The sequence below is a fragment of the Sphaerodactylus townsendi genome, linkage group LG04 (assembly GCF_021028975.2).
Source record: "Sphaerodactylus townsendi isolate TG3544 linkage group LG04, MPM_Stown_v2.3, whole genome shotgun sequence".
NCBI classification, from domain to species: domain Eukaryota; kingdom Metazoa; phylum Chordata; class Lepidosauria; order Squamata; family Sphaerodactylidae; genus Sphaerodactylus; species Sphaerodactylus townsendi.
Genome location: NC_059428.1, coordinates 45,437,234 through 45,459,008, shown reverse-complemented (window position 1 = coordinate 45,459,008; position 21,775 = coordinate 45,437,234). Strand labels below are relative to the sequence as shown.

General features: G+C 43.1%; 1 protein-coding gene and 1 pseudogene across 1 annotated transcript in view; both read left to right on the top strand.

Annotated features, from left to right (window-relative positions):
* The window catches only part of MORC1 (MORC family CW-type zinc finger 1), a 62,325-nt gene that overhangs the window by 25,470 nt on the left and 15,080 nt on the right, over nucleotides 1–21,775 (top strand). Inside the window, exons 12-19 of the mRNA XM_048494354.1 lie at nucleotides 2,335–2,420; nucleotides 3,955–4,098; nucleotides 6,246–6,400; nucleotides 9,040–9,168; nucleotides 14,019–14,106; nucleotides 16,639–16,771; nucleotides 19,453–19,518; nucleotides 21,480–21,719. Of these exons, the coding sequence (XP_048350311.1) occupies nucleotides 2,335–2,420; nucleotides 3,955–4,098; nucleotides 6,246–6,400; nucleotides 9,040–9,168; nucleotides 14,019–14,106; nucleotides 16,639–16,771; nucleotides 19,453–19,518; nucleotides 21,480–21,719 (1,041 nt within the window). The remainder of the gene's footprint in view (nucleotides 1–2,334; nucleotides 2,421–3,954; nucleotides 4,099–6,245; nucleotides 6,401–9,039; nucleotides 9,169–14,018; nucleotides 14,107–16,638; nucleotides 16,772–19,452; nucleotides 19,519–21,479; nucleotides 21,720–21,775) is intronic.
* On the top strand, nucleotides 10,907–11,861 carry LOC125430690 (annotated as a pseudogene).

Below are 21,775 nucleotides of genomic sequence, written 5' to 3'. Positions count from 1 at the left end.
GGTGATGGCCACTAACCTGGATAGCTTTAAAAGGGGCTTGGACAGATTTATGGAGGAGAAGTCAATTTATGGCTACCAATCTTGATCCTCTTTGATCTGAGATTGCAAATGCCTTAACAGTCCAGGTGCTCGGGAGCAACAGCCGCAGAAGGCCATTGCTTTCACATCCTACATGTGAACTCCCAAAGGCACCTGGTGGGCCACTGCGAGTAGCAGAGAGCTGGACTAGATGGACTCTGGTCTGATCCAGCTGGCTTGTTCTTATGTTCGTATGTTCTTATGAGCGATTGCCTCCCAGCACACATCAGGGAAGTCAAATTCACCCATAACTACAAGACCATGTTGCTTGGGTACACTGTCAGTCTGCAAAAGGAGGGCAGCATCCACCTCTTCACTCTGGTCAGACTATAGCAGACTCCAACCACAATACTGTTTGTCCTTTCTTCTCTTATCCTCAACCAGATACTTCCCACTGGGGTGTAACCTGCCTTCTCTAGTACTTCCAAACAAGCAGACCACCTCCTCACATACAGGGTTATTCTGCCTCTTCTTCAATCCTTTCAGTTTTTCTTGAACTATTCATCCATCCACTACTATATTCCAGTCATGGGAATCATTTCACCAGGTGTCTGCAGTGCCTACTAAATCGTACCTCACCCCACATCCGCATTAGAAACTCAAGCTATTCCTTTTTATTGCCCAAACTTTGGGCATTGGTAGATAGTCACTTGAAACTCTAAACCTTTGGCTATATTTGACCTGATCTTCTTAGCTGGACCTTTGCTGTTGGCTTTCTGTTCATTGAAATCCCTATGTTATTTCTTTCCCTTTGTGATGTCAATTTATAGCCCTCCTGATAAATGTGTTCTTGCCAAACACATTCTTTTGTGACCTTGATAGGTGAAGTCTATTGCATTAAATAATGTATTGCGTACTTTGGCCCTGAGGCTTCAGTGCACACAGTACCAGGCACTTGCCACTTCTTGGAGTGCCTGGCCCTGATTTTCTTCTGTCCTCCGTTAACTTCAATGGCCTTGGGCAAAATACTTCAGTAGTGCTTTATAGTAGTCCAACCCATTGACCCACCACTTCCATCTATAGCATCAGTGTTTGTCATATTTAGCCTTACCACTTTATTGGCCTTATGTTAATTACTCTGTAATATAGGCTTTGGATTTTTTGCCTGGCACGACCTTTAAACAGTAGGAAAGACTTTCAAATCATGTTAATTGCATATTTACCATTGTTGAGGCTTTTAAAAGTCATTATTAAACTGCCTTGGCTTCTGCTCTAATTATTTCTTAAAGAATGTTTGGAAAGCACTTTCCACTTCAGAAGACTTCTAGTGTGATAATTATAGCCTAATTGTATCTGCACAAACGATCATTTATATTCATAGGTATGTTCACTAGTGCTAATTCCCACTGTAATTATTTGCTAGACTTCAGACCACGACCAAATAGTTATAGAACGCTAACAGTGGGCCATCTGTTGTACATACATATAACTGACACAATTTCAGTCAAGAAGTTTATAGAAGTGGTAAGCAAATGGTGATTTAGGAACAACTAGTTGATCCTGAATCCTGTGTGTTTTTCTGGTGTATCGCTAAAAAAACAGATAGACATGGTAGGGTCAAGACCCAGATGAGAACTTCCAATCCCCTCCGAATTGGCAATAGTTTGTACTGTAAAAGCACAGTATGGATGGCTGAAGGGAAGGGAAGGAGACACTGAATGTCCCATCCTGTGCCTGGCTGCCACCCCCAAGGAAGTTTCCCGATGGCTTGGAGAAGTCAGAAAGCTTCCCTGTTGCTGAGAAGCATCAATGGGCTGCAACAGACTTACGCCAGCCCAAAGCCTGGCTTAAGTGCATAATACTGGCAAAGACTGGTGCTGGGGACGCTGGTGTGGTGTCCAGCACAGTATTCCAGCATTGGGGGGGGGGGGGTTGGCCCTGGTGGGATCCCCTTTTTATCAAGATAAGGCAAATCTGCCGACATGGCTACTGCACCATTCCCAGAACGGATTCAGCCTCCCTCATTTGGAAGGGGCTGTTAGTCTGCAGCATACAAAAAACACTTGCATAACAGACCACTGGTGGTTCATAGACCTCCTCAGGGTTTTCTGGCTACCTAGATGGGTTATGTAGGAACTGACCGGTTGCAGGATATGATTGGTGAACTAGGTTTATAGATTTGTTCTACAGAAACTCCGTGGATTGATAACCCAGTTTCTGTTGCATGTTTCCAATAGTCCCTTGCACTTTAAAGCAGATGGTTTAAAAGTAAATATATGATAAAATAACTTGTTTTAGTGCTCTTTTTTTCCAAAGTTGGAAGCAAAGGGTGCTCAGGTTGCAGAATGGAATGCTGTGGGGAATGACACGAGAATAAGGAGCAAACTGAAAGACAGACAAAGGCAAGTGAAAACATGGAATAGATTTGTTTTGTGAAAATGCTGTTGTAACAAGAAAAAAATTGAGCCATGTATAAAAATAGACATGGCCAATTATACACTAGTGCTCTGCCCAAAAGCGATGGTACACCTCCTTTGGGGCAGAAGGTTTTTTGCAGACGTGCTCACACTTACTGTGCTGCAGATCCCATAAGACTGGCATTTCCTAACAACGGAAGAGTGGCATTTCCTAACATTGTTTTCCCTGGCTTTGGGTTTCCGTTCCGTTTTTTCCCACCCACTCTACCAAGCATTTCCAATGAATTGATGGCCAGTTTTTTTTAAAAAAAATTAATAATGTCATCACTATAACAATATGAAGAATAACAATATGAAAAATTAAAGGGATTTTTAAAAAGCCAGCAATCTTGCAACCGACCAGTAGCAACCAGGAAGTGGGGGAAGTCAAGCCATGCAATGGAGCACTTCCTCATGTGTAAACAAAAAAATGGGAGGATACCCGATGGTGGAGCAAACAGCCCTGAGGGAAGCACTGCATGCATAATGGGCTGCTGTCTACCTTTAATGATCAAGAGTGGTTCAGAAGCACAGAAGTTCTGAGGCTGATGCATGTATTACTATTTCTGGCATTATGTTTTCACAGTAAACACAGTTAACTAAAATACAACTATGATGATGTGAGATTTAAATGCCTGAAACTTTTTTTAAATTTACATCAGCAACCATGGAAATTGTTCAAAAGTTAAATAGTGGCTCAGTTTCAAGGCTGCAGAGTTTAGATATATTTTTCCCCGAAAGAGCATTAAAACCAAAGTTTTTGCAGATTGGCTTAGAAGATACCCAGCTGTGGATGATTACAGAATAGTACTTCTCTTAAAGATTATTTATGTGCCCAAGTACTAAAATCAGTGAGTTTCTTACAGCCCGATCCAGATATGGGGGCTGGGGAAGGAGTTCAGCACAGCAAAGATAATGCCATGCTGCCTCAAATGGAGCTCCAGGCAGCACAGCAAGCAGTGGGGAAAAAACCCTGCTGCTGCCCAGACAACTGTTATTGTTATTGTAGCGCAAGTCAGATGGCTATCCCAAGGACATTTTGAGGCCTAAAGCCCCCTAGCCTGTGCCCAGCTGTGCCAGCTGCAGCCTTGAGACCAGCAAGTGGCAGGCTGTTCTGGGTAGGGTGCTGCAGAACTGTGCAGTGCCCACCAGCAGCCCTGTTTGTCCTCCCCGCCCACGTAGGTGCCACTCATGCCGGCAATGTGAGAAAACCTGTAGGTGTGGCTTCCCATTGGTTTCAGGAGCTGTGTCGGGGACCCTGCCCCACTCTGGATTGGGCTGTCCATCTTATGCCGGTTTGTAAAAGTACAATTTGGATGTAAAGCCTTTGTGTTTATTTTCTGACTGCAATCATTTTTATAATTTGCAGGCTTAAATTGGCTTTAAATATGTAATTATATACGTAGGATACTAGTGGCAGTTGAGAGCTTTCAAATGCAATGGCCAGCCTCTTTTGAAAATGCTTGTCTTCTCTGTCCAGGAATCTTAGAAAATCAAAAATTCTTTTCTTAATATTTGGAATTAACATTCAAAATAGAAGTCAAGATGGCATGCTTATCTACAGCAACAGTCGTTTGATTCGGGTGTTTGAGAAGGTGGGACCGCAGAAGAGAGTGGGATCTTAGTAAGTTTTTGTCCTTTTCTAATACTTGAAGGTAGGGTTGCCAACTCTGGGTTCGGAAATTCCTGGAAATTTTAGGGTGGATCCCTAGGAGGCCACAGTGTGAGCAGGGGAGGGAATTCAGCAGGGTACAATGCAGTTCAGGCCTCCCTCCAAAGCAGCCATTTTCCCAGGGAAACTGACTCTGTAGTTTAGAGGTCAGATGTAATTCCAGTAGACCTCCATTACCTACCTAGAGAGTGCCAACTTTACTTGAAGGCCGCTTTAAAGCTTGAGACCACTTATTTTCAGTGTTAGGAAGTTTCAGTCATGTGAATATTTGGGTAATCCCATTGACAGACTTATTTCTTAGAGCTGGTGATGGCTAAGCCCTTCAAAGCCATTCATGGTCTGGGACCATCGTATCTGTGAGACTGGTTCTGCAAATTCATCCCTCAAAGAGCCTTGCTCTCCGCTAACCGGAACTTGCTGGTAGTTCCTGACCCAACTTTTTTCTGGCTGTCCTCAGTTAGGGCCAGGGCTTTTTCACCTTTGACCCTGGGCCCGGTGGAATGCTCTGTCATGAGATCTGGGCCCTTCAGGACCTACTGCAGTTTTGCAGGAAATGTAGGATGGAGCTGTTTCATAAGAGCTATGATTGAGGACAGCAACAGTATACACCGAGCTGGCCTCCTTTTCCCCTTTCCCCTCTTTTTTCCCTTCACTCCCTCTTGAATGTAGAGATGTTTAGTATGGGAGGCTGTATTGGAGTATTATATCTCAGATTCTGATGACACTGAGAGATCACAGGAATATTTATTGGTTTTATTGCTATGTAAATGTAACACAACTGTTTCAAGCCGCTCTGATCCCATTGGGGAACAGCAGTCTATAAACTGAACAAAAAAGCCAAATAAATAAGAAAATATAAATCAACGTTTCTGCTTTTCTGTTTCTGCCTACATCTTGCGATTGGCCATGGTTGCCTCTTATGATCTGGCAGTTCACATGCTGTTACATTCTGCTGTCATTTGAAAAACAATTGTAAAAGTGTGTAACAGACTTCTCTCTGTGATACACCTCTGAAGATGCCAGCCACAGATGCAGGCGAAACGTTAAGAACAAGATCCACCAGACCACGGCCACACAGCCCAGAAAACCCACCAGATGAATCCAGCCATGAAAGCCTCCGACAATACAATCATAAAAGTGACTGAGGACAAGTTTGCAAGAATAAAGATATTTCAATGCAAGGGAGATACCTGCAGTAAGGTCCAAAGTCCGGTCTTAGATATATTGAAATCAAGGCTAGGAGAGAAGACATGATGTTGAAGATATGGTGTAGAGGTTAGAATGCTAGACTAGGATCTGGGAAACCCAGATTCAAACACCCATTCCACTGTGGAAGCTTGCTGGGTGACTTTGGATTTGTTATACACTGTCACCTTTACAGGGGCATCTGGAGGTCTCATGGAATTACCAGACTACAAAGATCAGTTCCACTGAAGAAAATGGCTGTTTTGGAGGTCAGACTGTCCCTCCAAATCACACCCCTGCTGAGTTCTTTACCTTTCTCAAACTTCACTCTCCCTAGGCTCTGTCCCCCAAATCTCCAGGAATTTCCCCAACTTGAGTTGGCATCCTGAAGTACTGTTGTGAGGAATATGTTGTGGGCTACTTTAGGTGGAGAGAAAAATGGGTTATAAATACCAATATACCCTAAGGACTGCCTTCTCCCATTTGAACCTACCTATACAATCATCTTCAGAGACACTGTCATCTGAAGCCAGATGGGTAGCAGCCTGAAAAAAAGGCCTTCCTGGCATGAAAACTTTGGAAAATCCTACCCAGGAAGATTTGTCTGTCTTCCTTTATCAACAGGTGAAGACTTTTTGTTTCATCTGGAATATCCCCAGTTTCATCTGGTCCTCTTTGTAGGTAGGTGCATTGGGCCCTCCTTATAGGCAGATGCTTTTACCTGCCTTGGACCTTTGGATTGGGCCATTATGTACATTCAGATAATTCATTATAAATCCAAATGATGACTTACTAATGTTTATAAACTGAACTAGGAACACATTACAAGACTATAAAACCATAAATGGAAATGAAAATATCTGTGACTAAAAAAAATTATCCATATGCTACTTTTTTTTTTTTTGTCTTTGCAGTTTGGGTGCTGGGGCTGTAGGAATGGTTGACGTACCCTTAGAAGTCATGGAGCCAACTCACAACAAGCAGTCCTTTGCCAATGTTAAGCAATACAACCGCCTGTTGAAATCAATGGAATCCTATCTTCTCCAATACTGGAAAGACATAGGAATCAGTAAGTAAAAAAGTCTGGGTAGGAACTACACTACCCAGGAGACCTTGGGGCTCTCAAGGTCTCCTGGGTAGTGTAGTTCCCACAAGGGCCCATTTCAGCCTGAAGGAACAGCCTGGCCACAGTATTCTGTACTAATGGTACCTTCTGTATAGTCTTCAAGGGCAGTTCCATACAGAGAACAATACAGTAGTCTGATCTAGATGTTACCAGGGCATGTACCAAAGTAGTACATCTTTTCTGCTCAGGAAGGGCCGCAGCTGGCTCCAGAGGTGTAGCTGAGTCAAACTGCACCCGGGGCGGACTCTTCATTTTCTACCCCCTCCCCCCCCCCCCCGGGTTCCAGTCCATCCCCCCTTACCTTAGTTCTTAGTTTCAGGCTGAAAAGTAGTCCATTCAGTTCAGGCTGAAAAAGGCCCAGTGGGAACTACACTACCCAGGAGACCTTGGGGGCCCACAAGGGGAGGGGGGTTGCAGGGGGAAAGGGCAATTTCCACGCCTCCCAGGCGTGCACCTAGTGCACACACACACACACCCTTATAGCTTCGCCTATGGCTGGCTCAATAGCCAAACTGACCACCACTGCCATTTGTTCATCTAAAAAGAGCCTTTGATTTCAAAGCAGCTCCAAGCTGCAAACCTGCTTTTTTATGGAGAATGCAATTCCATCCAGAACAAAGAATCACCTATTTTTTTGGGTCACATCCCGGACAATTAGCAGCTCTGTTTTGTAAGGTTTAAGTTTCAGTTGGTTGGTCCTCATCAATTCCAAAATTTACTTCATCAAGATGTGTCTGACTTACTACAGGAAATGGGGCACCATAATTACTCTTTATGTGAATCCATCCAACTGCCCTCAGTAAGAAAAATATAACAACCCCATGGAAAGGGTAAGAGGGCCTATGGCTTGGGGATAGAACATCTGCTTAGCATGCAGAAAATCTAATGTTCCCTCTCCATCATGTGTTTTTAAGGTAGTAGCAGGTGATATAAAAAGCCTCTGCTTGAGTCCTTGGAGAACTGCTGCCAGTCAGATGAGACCAGGGGTCCCCAACTTGATGCCTGGGTGTGCCATAGAACCCCAACCTTTTGTCTGGTGCCCACCAACTGTTATTAGGAATTAGGTGGGGCCAAGTATTTATTTATTTATTTATTTATTTATTTATTAGCCCCCGAAGGGCTCAGTAGAGCTTTTGCCCAGCCAGACTTCTGATTGATCACTGGAAATTTTATTGGATGTGTGGAGTTTTTAAAAACGTTCCTTTGGCAGCAGCTACCACCACACCATACAGATCTAACTGTGTTGCTGTGGTTAAGCTGTTAAGTATCATTTTGTGGCTGGCTTCACATCTCGTGATAACCATTTTGTGGCATTCTGCTGCTGTGCCTTTTGCACATTAATCTGATTTAATCATTAATATTTATATGTATTTTAAAATGCTTTAAATTATGTATCAAGCCTTTTTACATCTTTGTCTTCAAACTTGTTCAATTGTTTGGTTTGATGCTGAAAGTCAAGATGCTATCTGTTCATTGGCTGAATGCCAGAATTAGAGGAACTGGATCTTCTTGCTTGCATACGCAAGCAAAAATTGTTTGCTTTCTGTTTGGGAACAGGAAACAACCTCATCCCTGACTGACGGAAAGAACAATATGGAGGTGCTTGCCTTTAAAGATCTGCCTCCATAACCGCCAGTTGGCAGCATCTTAAAGTGGCTCAACTGGAGGGGAGACACCTCCCAGACTCTTCTAAGGGAAGACTAAGAGTAGCAAGAGATCGTTTGATTTAAAAAACACAACCCGCATCCTACATGAGGGAATAATACACTGATTGGATCTTTGTATTTCCAATGTTTCTTTATGAAACAATTATAAATCTTCAAATATGTACAATATTGATATTAGATCAGTCAGCTTGTAAGGGGGGGTTCCCCCTCCCACCATCAGAAGAGTAAGGGGTGGAGAGTGCCAGCGCTGTGCCCCTGCCCTCTTGCCCTGTTGGCTCCATCTTCTCTCCTGCGGCTCCAAGTCACCCTCCGCTGCCACAGGCCAGGCTGCCCAAGGAGCCTTCCAGCTCTGCCCAGCAGGGATGCCAAGAAGACAGGGGGTCCACTACACTCGCACAGGCAAGCCCCAGGCCCCCACCACTTCCACCAGCCGGCACTAGGAGCTAGCTGGGGGTGGAGACAGCCAGGAGACCCGCCAGGAGGGCACCTGGCAGATCTTGGTGCATTGCCTGCCTGAACACAGCCTCTCTCAAGGTGCCCCCCAGCCAGGGAAAGCGTAACTGCCGGGAGGGCTCCCCATCCGGAAAAGAGTTCCACACTGAGCCTCCCTCAGAAGATGCTTTGCTCGGAGCACCAGGGGCGTCTGACAGAGGACCCTGCCCCCTCCCGTGCAAAGCCAGTAGCCCCAATCGCACCGATCCCATGCACCAAGGTGGGGGGGCATCCCCCTATTTCCTTATGGATTGAGTTACCCCAGCTCTGAACAATGGGAATATCCTTTCCAGAGAAATCTGCCCAGTTTGTGGTCAGACACCTGAGTATGCCAGGCCAGGCCTGTAATACCCACTGATGCTAAATAAATATTTTATTTCCTCACTGCTGCCAGTATCTGACAAATAATTGTTGTCGTTCAAGGTCAAAAAGGAGAATTTGTTTTCTGGAATGACTTTGGCTATCTGGGTGCCAAATGGAATGACAAACCTTCAGATACAGTTCAGTACAAAAGAAGAAGAGCAGTGGAGATTCCGGATATTGTTCAGTGTGGTGAGTTTATAAAGTGGGATGGCTAAAAAGAGAAGGGAAGAAATAAAGGATTCAGCAGGATACAAATGAAGGTTTCTTTTTTTCTTTGACTTCAAATAACGTTGTTCCAGTTTTCCCTGTCACAGATGCTGTACACTGCTGTGTTTTTCACTTCCTTCTTCTTTGAAGGAATTCTTTTACAAACACCCCTTTTGTTTCACTTTATACTACATTAAAAGCACTCTGGGACTGCTAATGTAACTAGAATCCTGTGTATTTTGTTAGCAGCATATAACTTAAGTGGCTTTGTTGGCCACTCGATGTGGTATAAAGAGGATTATAGGCAAGCTGCCAGCTTTTAGGGTCAGTTTTTTCAAAGGTTTAGGACAGAAGACTGTTTAAAAACACACTTGTATTTCAGATTTTCTTTCTGTGCTTGAGGCTCACTTGGAGGGGGTAGAGGAAGGAGATGTGTATGAACAGTGATGTCTGGAAGGTTGGGATGGACGTTTGGAGAGGCCTGGTTTATGTCTAGGGTTCTTATTTGCCCGCAGGATAGGGTTGCTAGCTTTATGCTGGACATTTTGGGGGTGGAGGCTGAGGAGCATGATTTGAGAAAGAGAGAGACTTCAGTGGGGTATGATGCCGTAGTGTCCATTTTCCAAAGCAGTCGTTTTCTCCATGTGACATCAGTTGTAATCACAGGATATCTCCAGATGCTACCTGAAGGTCAGCGATCCTGTCCAGCCAGTTGTAGCCCTTGCCCATGATGCTTAGCTGATCAATGGATGGGAACTGAAGCCCAAAACAGGGTGCACAGTCATCCTGGAGAGAAACATTTAAAAGAAAAATAAGGCATTGGTTACCTTCCGAATGCTTTGCCCATAGAGTTTCTAGAAATTGACAGATCTACTCTTATCATTTTCAGGTAGTTCGAGGAACTGCTAGGAACTCTATGGTCAGAACTTCAGTGTTAATTAGCCAGGACCCTGCCTCTCCCTCAACCCTCTCTCTGATTGCGAGGGGCAGATTTACTGTAGGGCATGTGAGCAGGCCTAGGTCTAGTTACCAAATTTCAGTACAGGTTTGAGGCATCCTTAATGCACTTTTTCATGTGAGAATTAAAAAGCTATCTTCAATATCTTGACAATCACCTCCTGACATTATTCCTAAGACATCTGACTGGTGTATCTTTACAACAACCTTGCAGCTAATTTATGCTGAAAGGTAAGAAGGAAGCAAAGCAAGAGCAAAACCAGCACACTGAATCAAATCCAGCTGTAAATGTCTCTTATGTAGCTAATTATTCAGAAAAACCGAAAAAGTTTACCCAGATTCATGAAAACATCTCCTCTTTAACTTCACTCAACTATTCAGATTTTTGGATACATTTTGATACACATTCTAGATCCAGACTCATAATTAGAATTTAGATTTTTGTATTTTATAGGTTGATTGGGCATGTGTGGAATTCTGTTTGGAGGTTGGGAGTTAAAAGTGCATCAATCTGATGTTTACTTTAAAATTTATTTAGTTTAAAACTGAAAAGTTTAAGCTGAATTTAGATGGTACTATTTTTCTGCATGTATCAACTGCTTGCCTGTATAACTTGTGAAGAGAGCACATATATCCCTGATTCTAATCTATGGTTTAAGTATGGAACTACCAACTGTTTCTATGAAAGAAATGGAAACAGCATACAAATTGGCCAACAAGTATCATCCTGGGGATGGGGAAGATGTGTAACATATTGGTTAAAATGTTGGACTGGGGGAGATGCAGCCCCCCTGCTGTTGCCACTGCTAGGCCTGGGTTTGGGCTTCTCGTTCTCCCAGCGCTTGACAGAAAACTTCCCCATCAGCACGATGGCCAGCACCGGCCCGACTTGGACTGCGAGGCACTGCTGGGGGGCCAGGAAGAAGCAGATGAGTTAGCCAAGCTGAGTCCAGATGAGCAACAGAAAAGACTGAAAGCTGTTATAAATAAAATTTACTTGGATTTAGATGGCTTTCTCACAGAGGCTGAGCTAAGTATGTGGATTCAGCAGTCTTTCTGCGTTATTTTGTGGAAGATGCTGAGCAGCAATTTGGTGAATATGATAAAGACGGCGACAGAGATATATCCTGGGAAGAATATGAAGTTCAAATGTATGACCGTATGACTTTGAAGAAGATTCTACTTTAGAGGATGCCGAGGAGGAATCTTTCTGGCGGCTTCCCTTAAAGGACAAGAGGAGGTTTGAAAAGGCAAACAGGGATGGAGCTTCTGGTCTGAACCTGAATGAATTCATTGCATTTGAACATCCCGAGGAAGCAGAATATATGAAGAAATTTGTCATCCAAGAAGCTTTTGAAGACCATGATGAAAACAGCGATGGATTTGTGAGCCTGGAAGAGTTTCTTGGTGATTACCAACGAGATCCAACTGTTGGTGAAGATCCAAAATGGATTCTTGTTGAGAAGGATTGATTCGGATACAACAAGAGTCAAGATGGCAAACTCAACCCTCAGGAACTGTTGGACTGGGTGGTTCCCAATAATGATGGTATTGCTCAGGAGGAGGTGGTATATCTTATAGAAGAGATAGACTCCGATGGCAACAGAAAGCTTTCAGAAGCAGAGATTATCCGGAACCAGGATCTGTTTTTCAACAGTGAAGCCACATATTATGGTAGACAGCTCCATGATTAACATTTCTACCACAAAGAACTTTAATTTCCAAACAATTTCCCTTTGTCTGTTCTCTGTCCCAGCACTGAAATTTCAGCTTTGAAAGAGAAAAAAACCAAACTTTTTGCCACTGTAATATAGTGGAATCTGCAGCTATCTTTGCATTCTCAATCTTATTTTTACCGGGGTTGCTTTGAATGGCCTGGGCCTTTCAAAACATGTTGCCAGGAAACTTGTTTGTTTGTTTTTAAGATGGGGAAAACTTTTTAAGTGTTCTTATTTTAATACTGCTTTTTTGAAACGTACTTGAAAATGCAAAGATTCGCCATTCCAGTAAGGTAGAAGATTACTATTAGTTTCTGGTGGCTGGTTTTTGAGAAGGAGAAAAATTAAAAAGGGAAAGTGTTGGTTTGGGTTCCACGTTGTAGATCTAATCGCATCTGTGTAGATTAAACAAAGGCATCTGTGTAGATTAAACAACTTCTCTAGTGGGTGTTTATATAATCGGGAAATCTTATTTTTGCATCTAGAATAGTGGCTATTTTTATTGTAATTGAGAATAGTGTTAGAGAATGTACCGTATGTAAGTAAAAATGTTTATTTACTTGTCTAATTAACACACTCAAATGCCAAAAAAACCCAAACGTTGGACTGGGATAAGGGAGACCGATGTTTGACTTCCTACTCTGCCATGTGAGTCTTGGATGAACTTGTGCCAATCAGCATCTCTCAACCTAATCAAGGTTTTGTGAGAACAAAAATGGAGGATGTATAGGATTCAAACATAGTAGACAGACTTTAAAAATCAAATAACATTTTTTCTAGCACTGTGTTGTCTACAGGGAGCAGCAGTGGCGTAGTGGTTAAGAGCAGGTGCATTCTAATCTGGAAGAACCGGGTTTGATTCTACTCTGCCACTTGAGCTGTGGAGGCTTATCTGGGGAATTCAGATTAGCCTGTGCACTCCCACACACGCCAGTTGGGTGACCTTGGGCTAGTCACAGCTTTTCGGAGCTCTCTCAGCCCCACCCACTTCACAGGGTGTTTGTTGTGAGGGGAAAAAGGCAAGGAGATTGTAAGCCCCTTGAGTCTCCTACAGGAGAGAAAGGGGGGATATAAATCCAAACTCTTCTTCTTCTTCTACACACTGGCTGTTTCCGCACAGGCGGAATACAGCGTTCCAGGGACATTAAAAACAGCATCCTGATGCAGCAGCAGCGACCTCGCAACCCCAAGTGGCGCAAAGCCGCTGTTTCCGAACCTCGCTCCCTGAGCGAGGTTTTTCGGAAACAGCAGCTTCCAACGGTTGGAAGGTGTCATTCCCCCCCCCCTTTCCTGAACGCCTTACCGTCCCTCCGACCTTCCGGCATGTCGCCCAGGCCAGGGGACATGCCCCCCCCCGCCCTGCAACTCCAGAGCTGTCATGCAGGGCAGGGGGGGGTGTCCCCTAGCCTGGGCGACGCGCCAGAAGGTCGGAGGGACGGTAAGGCGTTCGGGCGACGGCACAGCCTCTGCACAGGCTGCGCCGTCTTCCCCGCCCCTACCGGGACTGTTCGGGCGAATGAGCGTGGCCTTGCAGAAATGGCCACTGTGAACTGGTACCATTAGGATTAAAGGCTTATCACAATATCATTAAGTTGCTATCCTTGATTCCTTCTTTGAGATGTGAGCAAGGAAATTACCAATTTATTTATTTTATAGCATATCATCTTCTGATTAGTGGGGGGGGGGCACGTGCCTGTTCAAATCTCAAAGATCTTTTGCTTACATTAAATCATCACAGACTGAACATCAGAGAAATCAAAAAGATTTCATTCAAACGGACTTCACTGGAGGCACTTCAAATTGGAGGCACTTTATTCCTAAAAAGAGTTACACCCGGTTAAAGCCATGAAAGAGAATGAGCTTAGTGGGGAGTAACTCTACTTAGCATTACACTGTAAGCGATGAATACTCAAGGGAGGTATGTGAATGGGTAAATAATCTCCCCTTAGCAAGTACTCCACATTCTTCATTTGAAAAATCCAGGGGAATAATTTTTGTGTTAAGAGAAAAATTACTTTATCATATTAGTAACTGCAGCTATTGCAGGAGAGGGAGGTTGATAAGTAAAAATAAATGATTGCTTGCAGTCAAAGCACCCTATAAAGTAATGTCATTATAGTATCTCTATCCATTAACCTTGATCTTATAATATTGTAGATATTTGCCTCAAGTGGAGACTCCTGTCGCTTGATACAGATATAAATAATGAAGGACATCATGATATCTGGACTTGTGGAGAAAATAAGTAAGGTTCTAAGTTTTAATTTTAAAAATCTAATCTTTAACCCACATCAGTTTCGCTCTTTCTCTCTGTTTCTTCAGTGTTTGAACTGTAAAATGTACACAGTGCAGAGAGATGAACCACGAGTTCATGTTCATGCTGACTTCAGTATGTGACTTCTTAATCATGTCTTTCAAATAGCCTATCTCGATATCTTTCCATTAATTTTCATCCAAGTAAGTACAGTATTGGAAATGTAATATGAGGTCTAATTGCCAGAGAAGATGTGTAGTCTCCAGATTTATATACAGATATTACTGCACATGCAGTAGGAATGTTCATCACAATCATGAGGCAATGTAAAAACCATCCCACGAGGTGAATTTGGGCAAAATGCAAGTCTGTCAAATTTAGGGTGAATTGTGTTCAAAATATAGTAATCTTGGGCCCTGATGGTATCATGTCTTGGGCCCTGATGGTATCATGTCTTGGGCCCTGATGGTATCATGTCTTGGGCCCTGATGGTATCATGTCTTGGGCCCTGATGGTATCATGTCTTGGGCCCTGATGGTATCATGTCTTGGGCCCTGATGGTATCATGTCTTGGGCCCTGATGGTATCATGTCTTGGGCCCTGATGGTATCATGTCTTGGGCCCTGATGGTATCATGTCTTGGGCCCTGATGGTATCATGTCTTGGGCCCTGATGGTATCATGTCTTGGGCCCTGATGGTATCATGTCTTGGGCCCTGATGGTATCATGTCTTGGGCCCTGATGGTATCATGTCTTGGGCCCTGATGGTATCATGTCTTGGGCCCTGATGGTATCATGTCTTGGGCCCTGATGGTATCATGTCTTGGGCCCTGATGGTATCATGTCTTGGGCCCTGATGGTATCATGTCTTGGGCCCTGATGGTATCATGTCTTGGGCCCTGATGGTATCATGGTAGCTGTGAATGCAATGATGGATGGTGCTTCTAATATGCCTCTAGGCTGATTCCTAATGTAAATGCATTGTAGTTGGACTAAATGGTGCTACCCTTAAGCAACCTGTAGGAATCTTCTGTATACTGCTAATGCCTGGACTTATCTTGGACCTTTTTTCTCTCCTCCACACTTGTTAGAGTAGGCCAAAGAGGGACAATGAATGTTCACAAGGGGGAAATTATGTTCTTACCTTTTCTGATATGCAGTGGGCAGTGGCCCAAGGGCCGCCTGTGCCACAGCAATGGGACACTGGAATAACTGTAGTGCCACTAATCCACTCCCTGAAGCAGTGATGGCGAACCTTTTTGAGACCGAGTGCCCAAATTGCAACCCAAAACCCACTTATTTATCGCAAAGTGCCAACACGGCAATTTAACCTGAATCCTGAGGTTTTCGCTTAGAAAAAACGGTTGGCTCCAAGTCGCACAGTTCTTGGGAATAAGCTTGGCGAAGCAACCACGCAACACTTCGAATGGGTGAATCACAACCCTAGGAGGATTTACTCAGAAGCAAGCCCCATTGCCAGCAACCGAGCTTACTCCCAGGTAAAGGATCATCCCCAGGCTAGCCTAGATGTGTGTGTGTGGGGGGGGTGATTTTCCGCACCCCCAACGATGAACTCTGTGCACATGTGCCCACAGAAAGGGCTCTGAGTGCCACCTTTGGCACCCATGCCATAGGTTCGCCACCACTGCCCTAAAGGGTTCCAGCGAAGACCTGGAGGCAGGCAAAAATCCAAGAAGCAGGATCAAAGCAACAGCAACTGCATCAGCATTCCTAGCAACCATGCTACTGCTTCCCATACATGTCATGAAGAGCAACAGTAGGGCTGTGACAGACAGGGCAAACAGGACCAATCATGGCAGGTCCAGGGAACCAGCACTGTGTACATCACAGCCAAGGGGTGGGAGTTGGACTATGTGTTGAGGCTCCTGCTTCCCCTGCTGGACTGCAGTGGTGCTGGGCTTTAAAAAGGGCTTGGACAGATTTATGGAGGAGAAGTCGATCTATGGCTACCAATCTTGATCCTCCTTGATCTGAGATTGCAAATGCCTTAGCAGACCAGGTGCTCGGGAGCAGCCATAGCAGAAGGCCATTGCTTTCACATCCTGCATGTGAGCTCCCAAAGGCACCTGGTGGGCCACTGCAAGTAGCAGAGTGCTGGACTAGATGGACTCTGGTCTGATCCAGCAGGCTTGTTCTTATGTGGGTGGTGTCACTGGGACAGCTCCAGCCACAAGCAAGGGAAAAGGGGAAGCAGGTTTTGGAACCAGGCCCCTGCTTACTGTCATTGCTTTGCTTCAGACAGAACTGCATTTTAAAAAACCTCAAATTTCTCTGCAGTCTGTCGCAAGTGTATTCCATGCCCGCCCTCCAGGATTGCATTATTAATGCTTTTATGATCATACAAAAATTATTGCCATATGAATGAAAAGGAAGTTGCTGTGCTCACAGGGTGTTGAATTTTTCCCATTGTAAAAAGACCTTGTCAGATAATTCAAGAAACGAGGAGAAACATTTCTTCACAGTAATTTTCTTTTCTTTGTGTTGATCTATATCACTTTATAGATGTCATGTTCCAGAAAATTTACCCTCTGTTCCTTTGGGTACTATTCTCCCATCATCAGAGTCGCTGAATGACAAACTACTTGCAGATTCCATTCAGCAATGTCAAAGCAAGCAGAAAAACTTGCCATTGCAGGTAAGCTATTTGCCGAGAATATGTAAAATACAGTAGAGATGTATATGTTTTTGACCTCAGATTACAAGGATTTCAGGGAAGTCCTAAAACATGTGAAATTCGTTCACTGAGATTTTGAGTGCACAAGCCTAAGATATCTCTCTTAAAACTGAATAGTTTGTTGTTTCCTTTGACATAGCTTAAAGCAGAACTTCATGAAAGCTTTAAGAACGTCCTGAACTGGCATTGTGAGGTCCAGTGCTCATAAAAGGAATTCACAGTGAAACAGCTTTAAATGCCACAGGATGCAACTTAAAGCAGTTGGTGTCTGTTCTGTGATTTCAGTGGGAGAGTTCCCTTTGTAGCCCTTGCATAGGATTGTGCTTTTGTTATATTTTTGAGCATAATTTAGTCTTTTGGAAAATGCATAATCCTGTGGATTGCTTAATCAACAGAGAAGCACACAGAATGCAACTACTGTGGATCTCACAATATGAGGTATTGTTTTACCCGTCCAGAACATAAGTCAGCAGCAGTGATAGACAAATGATAGTTGACATCAGGCACAGCACGAGAAGGCACAACTCTTAATATTGAATACCTCCCTACCTGTTCTCTCCATGCAGATTCATTCCTTCTCCTTCTATACATGAACCAACTCTTCTCTTGCTAAAGGCAGAAAACACTTTCCTATCATTTTAAAACTGTAAATAGTGTAAAGCCCTATTTCAGAGATATAACGTGATGGAGAAAGGGTTAGCATTTTTCTCCATCTTCAGCTGAATGTAGCCCCTGAAATATTTTAAATGAAGGGAGAAAATTGTCATCGTTTGTATGATGTATTTTAACAAAGATTTCAAATGCCTGACATACCTATAAAAATGTTTTCAGAAATTCTTATAACATAAATTCATCAGAAATGTATTTGAATTCTTGTCAATACAAGTTCTATGAAGTCTTTTTTCCAACTCAGCCTAGTCTGAAGGATGGCCTCTTACCTTGATACTGCTGATCTAACCACCTGGATCCATACCAAAATCAAATAAAATCAAACTAGACTAGATAAAATCAAAACTAGACTGCTGCAATGTACCGTACATTGATATTCCTTCAAATTCAATTTGAAAACTTCGATTGGCGCAGAATGCCACAGCTTAGCAGGTATCAGGAAATAGCTGGAGCATGCTCATTACTTCCATCCTGCAAGCATTTCATAGAATCATACAGTTGGAAGAGACCCCAAGGGCCGTCAAGTCCAACCCTCTGCAATGCAGGAACACATAATCAAAGCACTCCTGACAGATGGCCTCTGTTTAAAAACCTTGAAAGAAGGAGACTCCACCACACTCCAAAGTAGTGCTTTCCGCTGTCGAACAGCCCTTACTGTCAGGAAGTTTTTTCTGATGTTTAGGTGGAATCTCTTTTCCTTCACCTTGAACCCAGTAGAGATATATTTAACTGGCTGCCCATCAGTTACCCATCTCCATTTAAGATATTAGCTATCACATACACAGCTTCTCATGCCCTTGGACCCTTGTATCTGTGAAACAACCTCTCCCCATGAACTCTGCTGTCAGAGACCTGCCCTGGGTGGTAGCATTGACTAGCCCTGGGCCCTGAATCAGTACTCCAAACTCAAAACTGATTTTTTATCTTTTTATTTAAAATAGGATGGATGTAAAACAGAAGTTTAAAAAGCAGATAGTGAACACAAAATCATTAGATGCGTCTCAGGTACACAATAAAGTAACAAGGAATATAACTGACTTACTAGAAAGAATACTTGCAAAGAAACTACAATAGAAGTCCTCAGTACATGTACAAAGTTCTTCAAGTGAAGTAGAGGCAAAGCATCGTGAAGACAAAAGAAAGGAAAGCGAGATCACTGGTAACACTGAATAACTAATTTATGCTCCAAGCTAGCCGCATCAAATGATCATCAATGAACCATCAGATTATGCGTTGGTCCGAACATTCTTGAAAACTCCCCCCCAAACCGAAACTCATTCAATTAAGTCACTAAGAAGCCAGTTATATCTTTGCTTCAGTTTTGTTTGTATACTGGTTGGTACTGCAAGCCCAATTCCTGTTACATTGTTTGCTGAGCATTCCTGTCTGTCAGTTGCATGACTAACTCTGTGTAATCCACTAGAGTCCAAATGAGAAAGGTAGACTATAAACAATGTAAGTGAATAAATAAATAATATATGGAGAGTGACCTGATCCTGATTCAAAGGAAGAGGCCATCTAGCTCTGTGCTGTAAATACTGCCTGGTATCTTTCAATACACTTACTGTTCCATTGGGCTAGGTTTTAGTCCCAATAGATGTGCACCTAATAAAACACATGTTTATAATGCATTTATATAATTTCACTGATAAAATTGCCTGGTGTAGTTAAATATTATGTGCATAGATCTGGCTCTATTGACTGGAAAAAACTATTTCTTTATTTGCTTCAGATAGCATTCAAATATTTTACAGGCAGTTCAAAGAAATACCAATTGCACAAGGTATTTCCTACAGTCATGCACAACTGACTGATCGCTGACCTCCTTGGACCTTCTAAGCCACAGATGAAGGAATGGCATTCATATATATATGTTTTTCCCATTTGTTTTTGTTACCATCATTGTGAGATCATATCTTCCCGATAGAAATGATGATCCAGTGCTTAAATGTTGAACCAACTTTTTCTTGCAGAATTTTTACTGGGTAGAACCGCATACTGTTGTGCCACATACAGAAGACTACAGAACTATTAAGGATGTGAGTAAATTGACTGAAATGCACCCTTAGTCCCACAAAAACCACTGGAGCTTACTGGATAGGAAAGCTGTAAAGGAATGTTATTGTTGTTACTGTTATTATTGTTATAGTATGAAAGCAGAAGTGTTATAGACGGTATGATGCAGTGGTCATCATCTTCACATGAAGACCAAGGAAACACAGATTCAAATCCCTTTTCATTAGTGAAATTCACCAAATGACTGGTATAATGTCACCATCTCTCCATAAAACCTTATCTACAGGTTTATTTTGATAATAAAATGGGAGGGGCCTTGCATATACAGCACAGTGGGGGGGGGTAAAGGCAGGGTAAAATGTAGTGAATAAATGGGAATAGATGACCTAGCTCTTTCATTACTACCACTTCCATAAGTGTTTCTGCAGTGGCTCTAACAGCACACATTTCTGAGCCTAATTATTAATATGCAAAGAACTAAACAATCAATACTTGTGAGCTAGATCTCTGTTTCCCTCTTACAGACAATCCAGAATTGTTTGGCAAGGCCACAGTCACTTAACAAGGATGTGGACTTCACAGGGCTAGTTCTGTTGCTTATGTTGAAGTCTGTTGGCTTCAGTAGACTTGGAGAGGTATAACTTTGCATGGTGCAGTGATTAAGATGGTGGACTCTAATCCGAATAAAAGGAGGAGGAGTTTAGTTTTACACCTCCCCTTTCTCTTCTGTAAGGAGACTCAAAGGGGCTTACAAGCTCCTTTCCCTTCCTCTCCCACAGTAGATACTTTCCCTTCCTCTCCCACAGTAGATACTTTGTGAGGTAAGTGGGGCTGAGAGAGATGTGATAAAACTGTGACTGGCCCAAGGTCACCCAGCAGAAATGTAGGAGTGGGGAAACAAACCTGATTCGCCAGTGGACTCTTGTCCACTGCTCAGATGGAGGAGTAGGGAATCAAACCCAATTCTCCAGATTATAGCCTACTTGCTCTTAACCACTACACAACACTGGCTCTGAGAATTGGATTTGATTCCCCACTTCTCCATATGAAGCCTGCAGGTGACCTTGAGCCAGGCACAGTTCTCTCACAACTCTCTCAGCCCAAGCAGAGGCAGGCAATTGCAAAGCTCTTCTAAATGTCTCTTGCCTTGAAAACCCTACAGGGTCACCTTCAGTCCGCTGTGATTTGATGGCACTTTACACACAAAAGTCTGCTTAGGAAGAGACTGTTACTGACCTGATAGGCACAGACAATGGACGATAGGTGATATGCTTAGTGAATGGGAAGGAAGACAAAACATATTCACTTAATAGTCAGAGTTTGACAATTAGTTATCACTTGCCTAATATAATTAATCAGCATGCAATTCAAACAATCCACACATTTTTTTCTTAAGGTATTTTTAGTGATGTGGTGATCCTGGTTTTTGATGTGTTACACGATACTCAGTACTAATAGATTCACAGGTGTCAAACTCGTGGACTACAGTTATGTGGACTACATAACAGATGTTATGGACTACAGTTCCAGATGTTATGGACTACATCATGCTGGCAGGGGATGATGGGAACTGTAGTCCATAGCATCTGGAGGGCCGCGAGTTTGACACCTATGCAGATGGTGGGGGGAAGTGTGAAAAGGAGTCGTAATGTGAACAAGAAGGGGCAGTGGATAGTTTGCTGTTCCCATATACTGTACCAAGAAGGGAATCTAGTAGCAATATTCTGATCTTCTACCCTTGCAAGGTGTTGAGTACTAGCCGGTCCTGAACAGGCCTGAATGGCTACTCAGCACAGTAAATAATTTGGCAACCTCTGTCCACTGAGATTATTTCTAGAAACCTCAGCGGCTTTGGCTTTGTCCTTGAGCAAATCACCATTTATATCTCTCATGAATCAAATTAATAGGCAGGTACAGGTATAGAAATATCTCGCAGGAACAATTCTATCAAAGCTACCAAAGTGATGCTGATTTCTCTTTCAAGAAAAATGAAACCATCAAGAAGACAGTGTCCTGGAGGAAAGCTGTTCACAAAGATCCATCTCCAGCCTGCAGTCGTTTGATTAAGAACAGTGCAAATAAAAGACGTGTACAAAAATCGAGCCTTCAAACGCAGCCACCTGCAAAGCAAAAGATTTGCTCTCAGAGGAAATGGCACCCTCATCAGGAAGCAAAACATTGTGTTTCAAAGCCAGAGGATAGGAAGGATCACAATATTTCAGTGGTATAGTATAGCTGAATTGCAGTGTAAACCAAAAGTATTGTGTAGATCTCTCAATA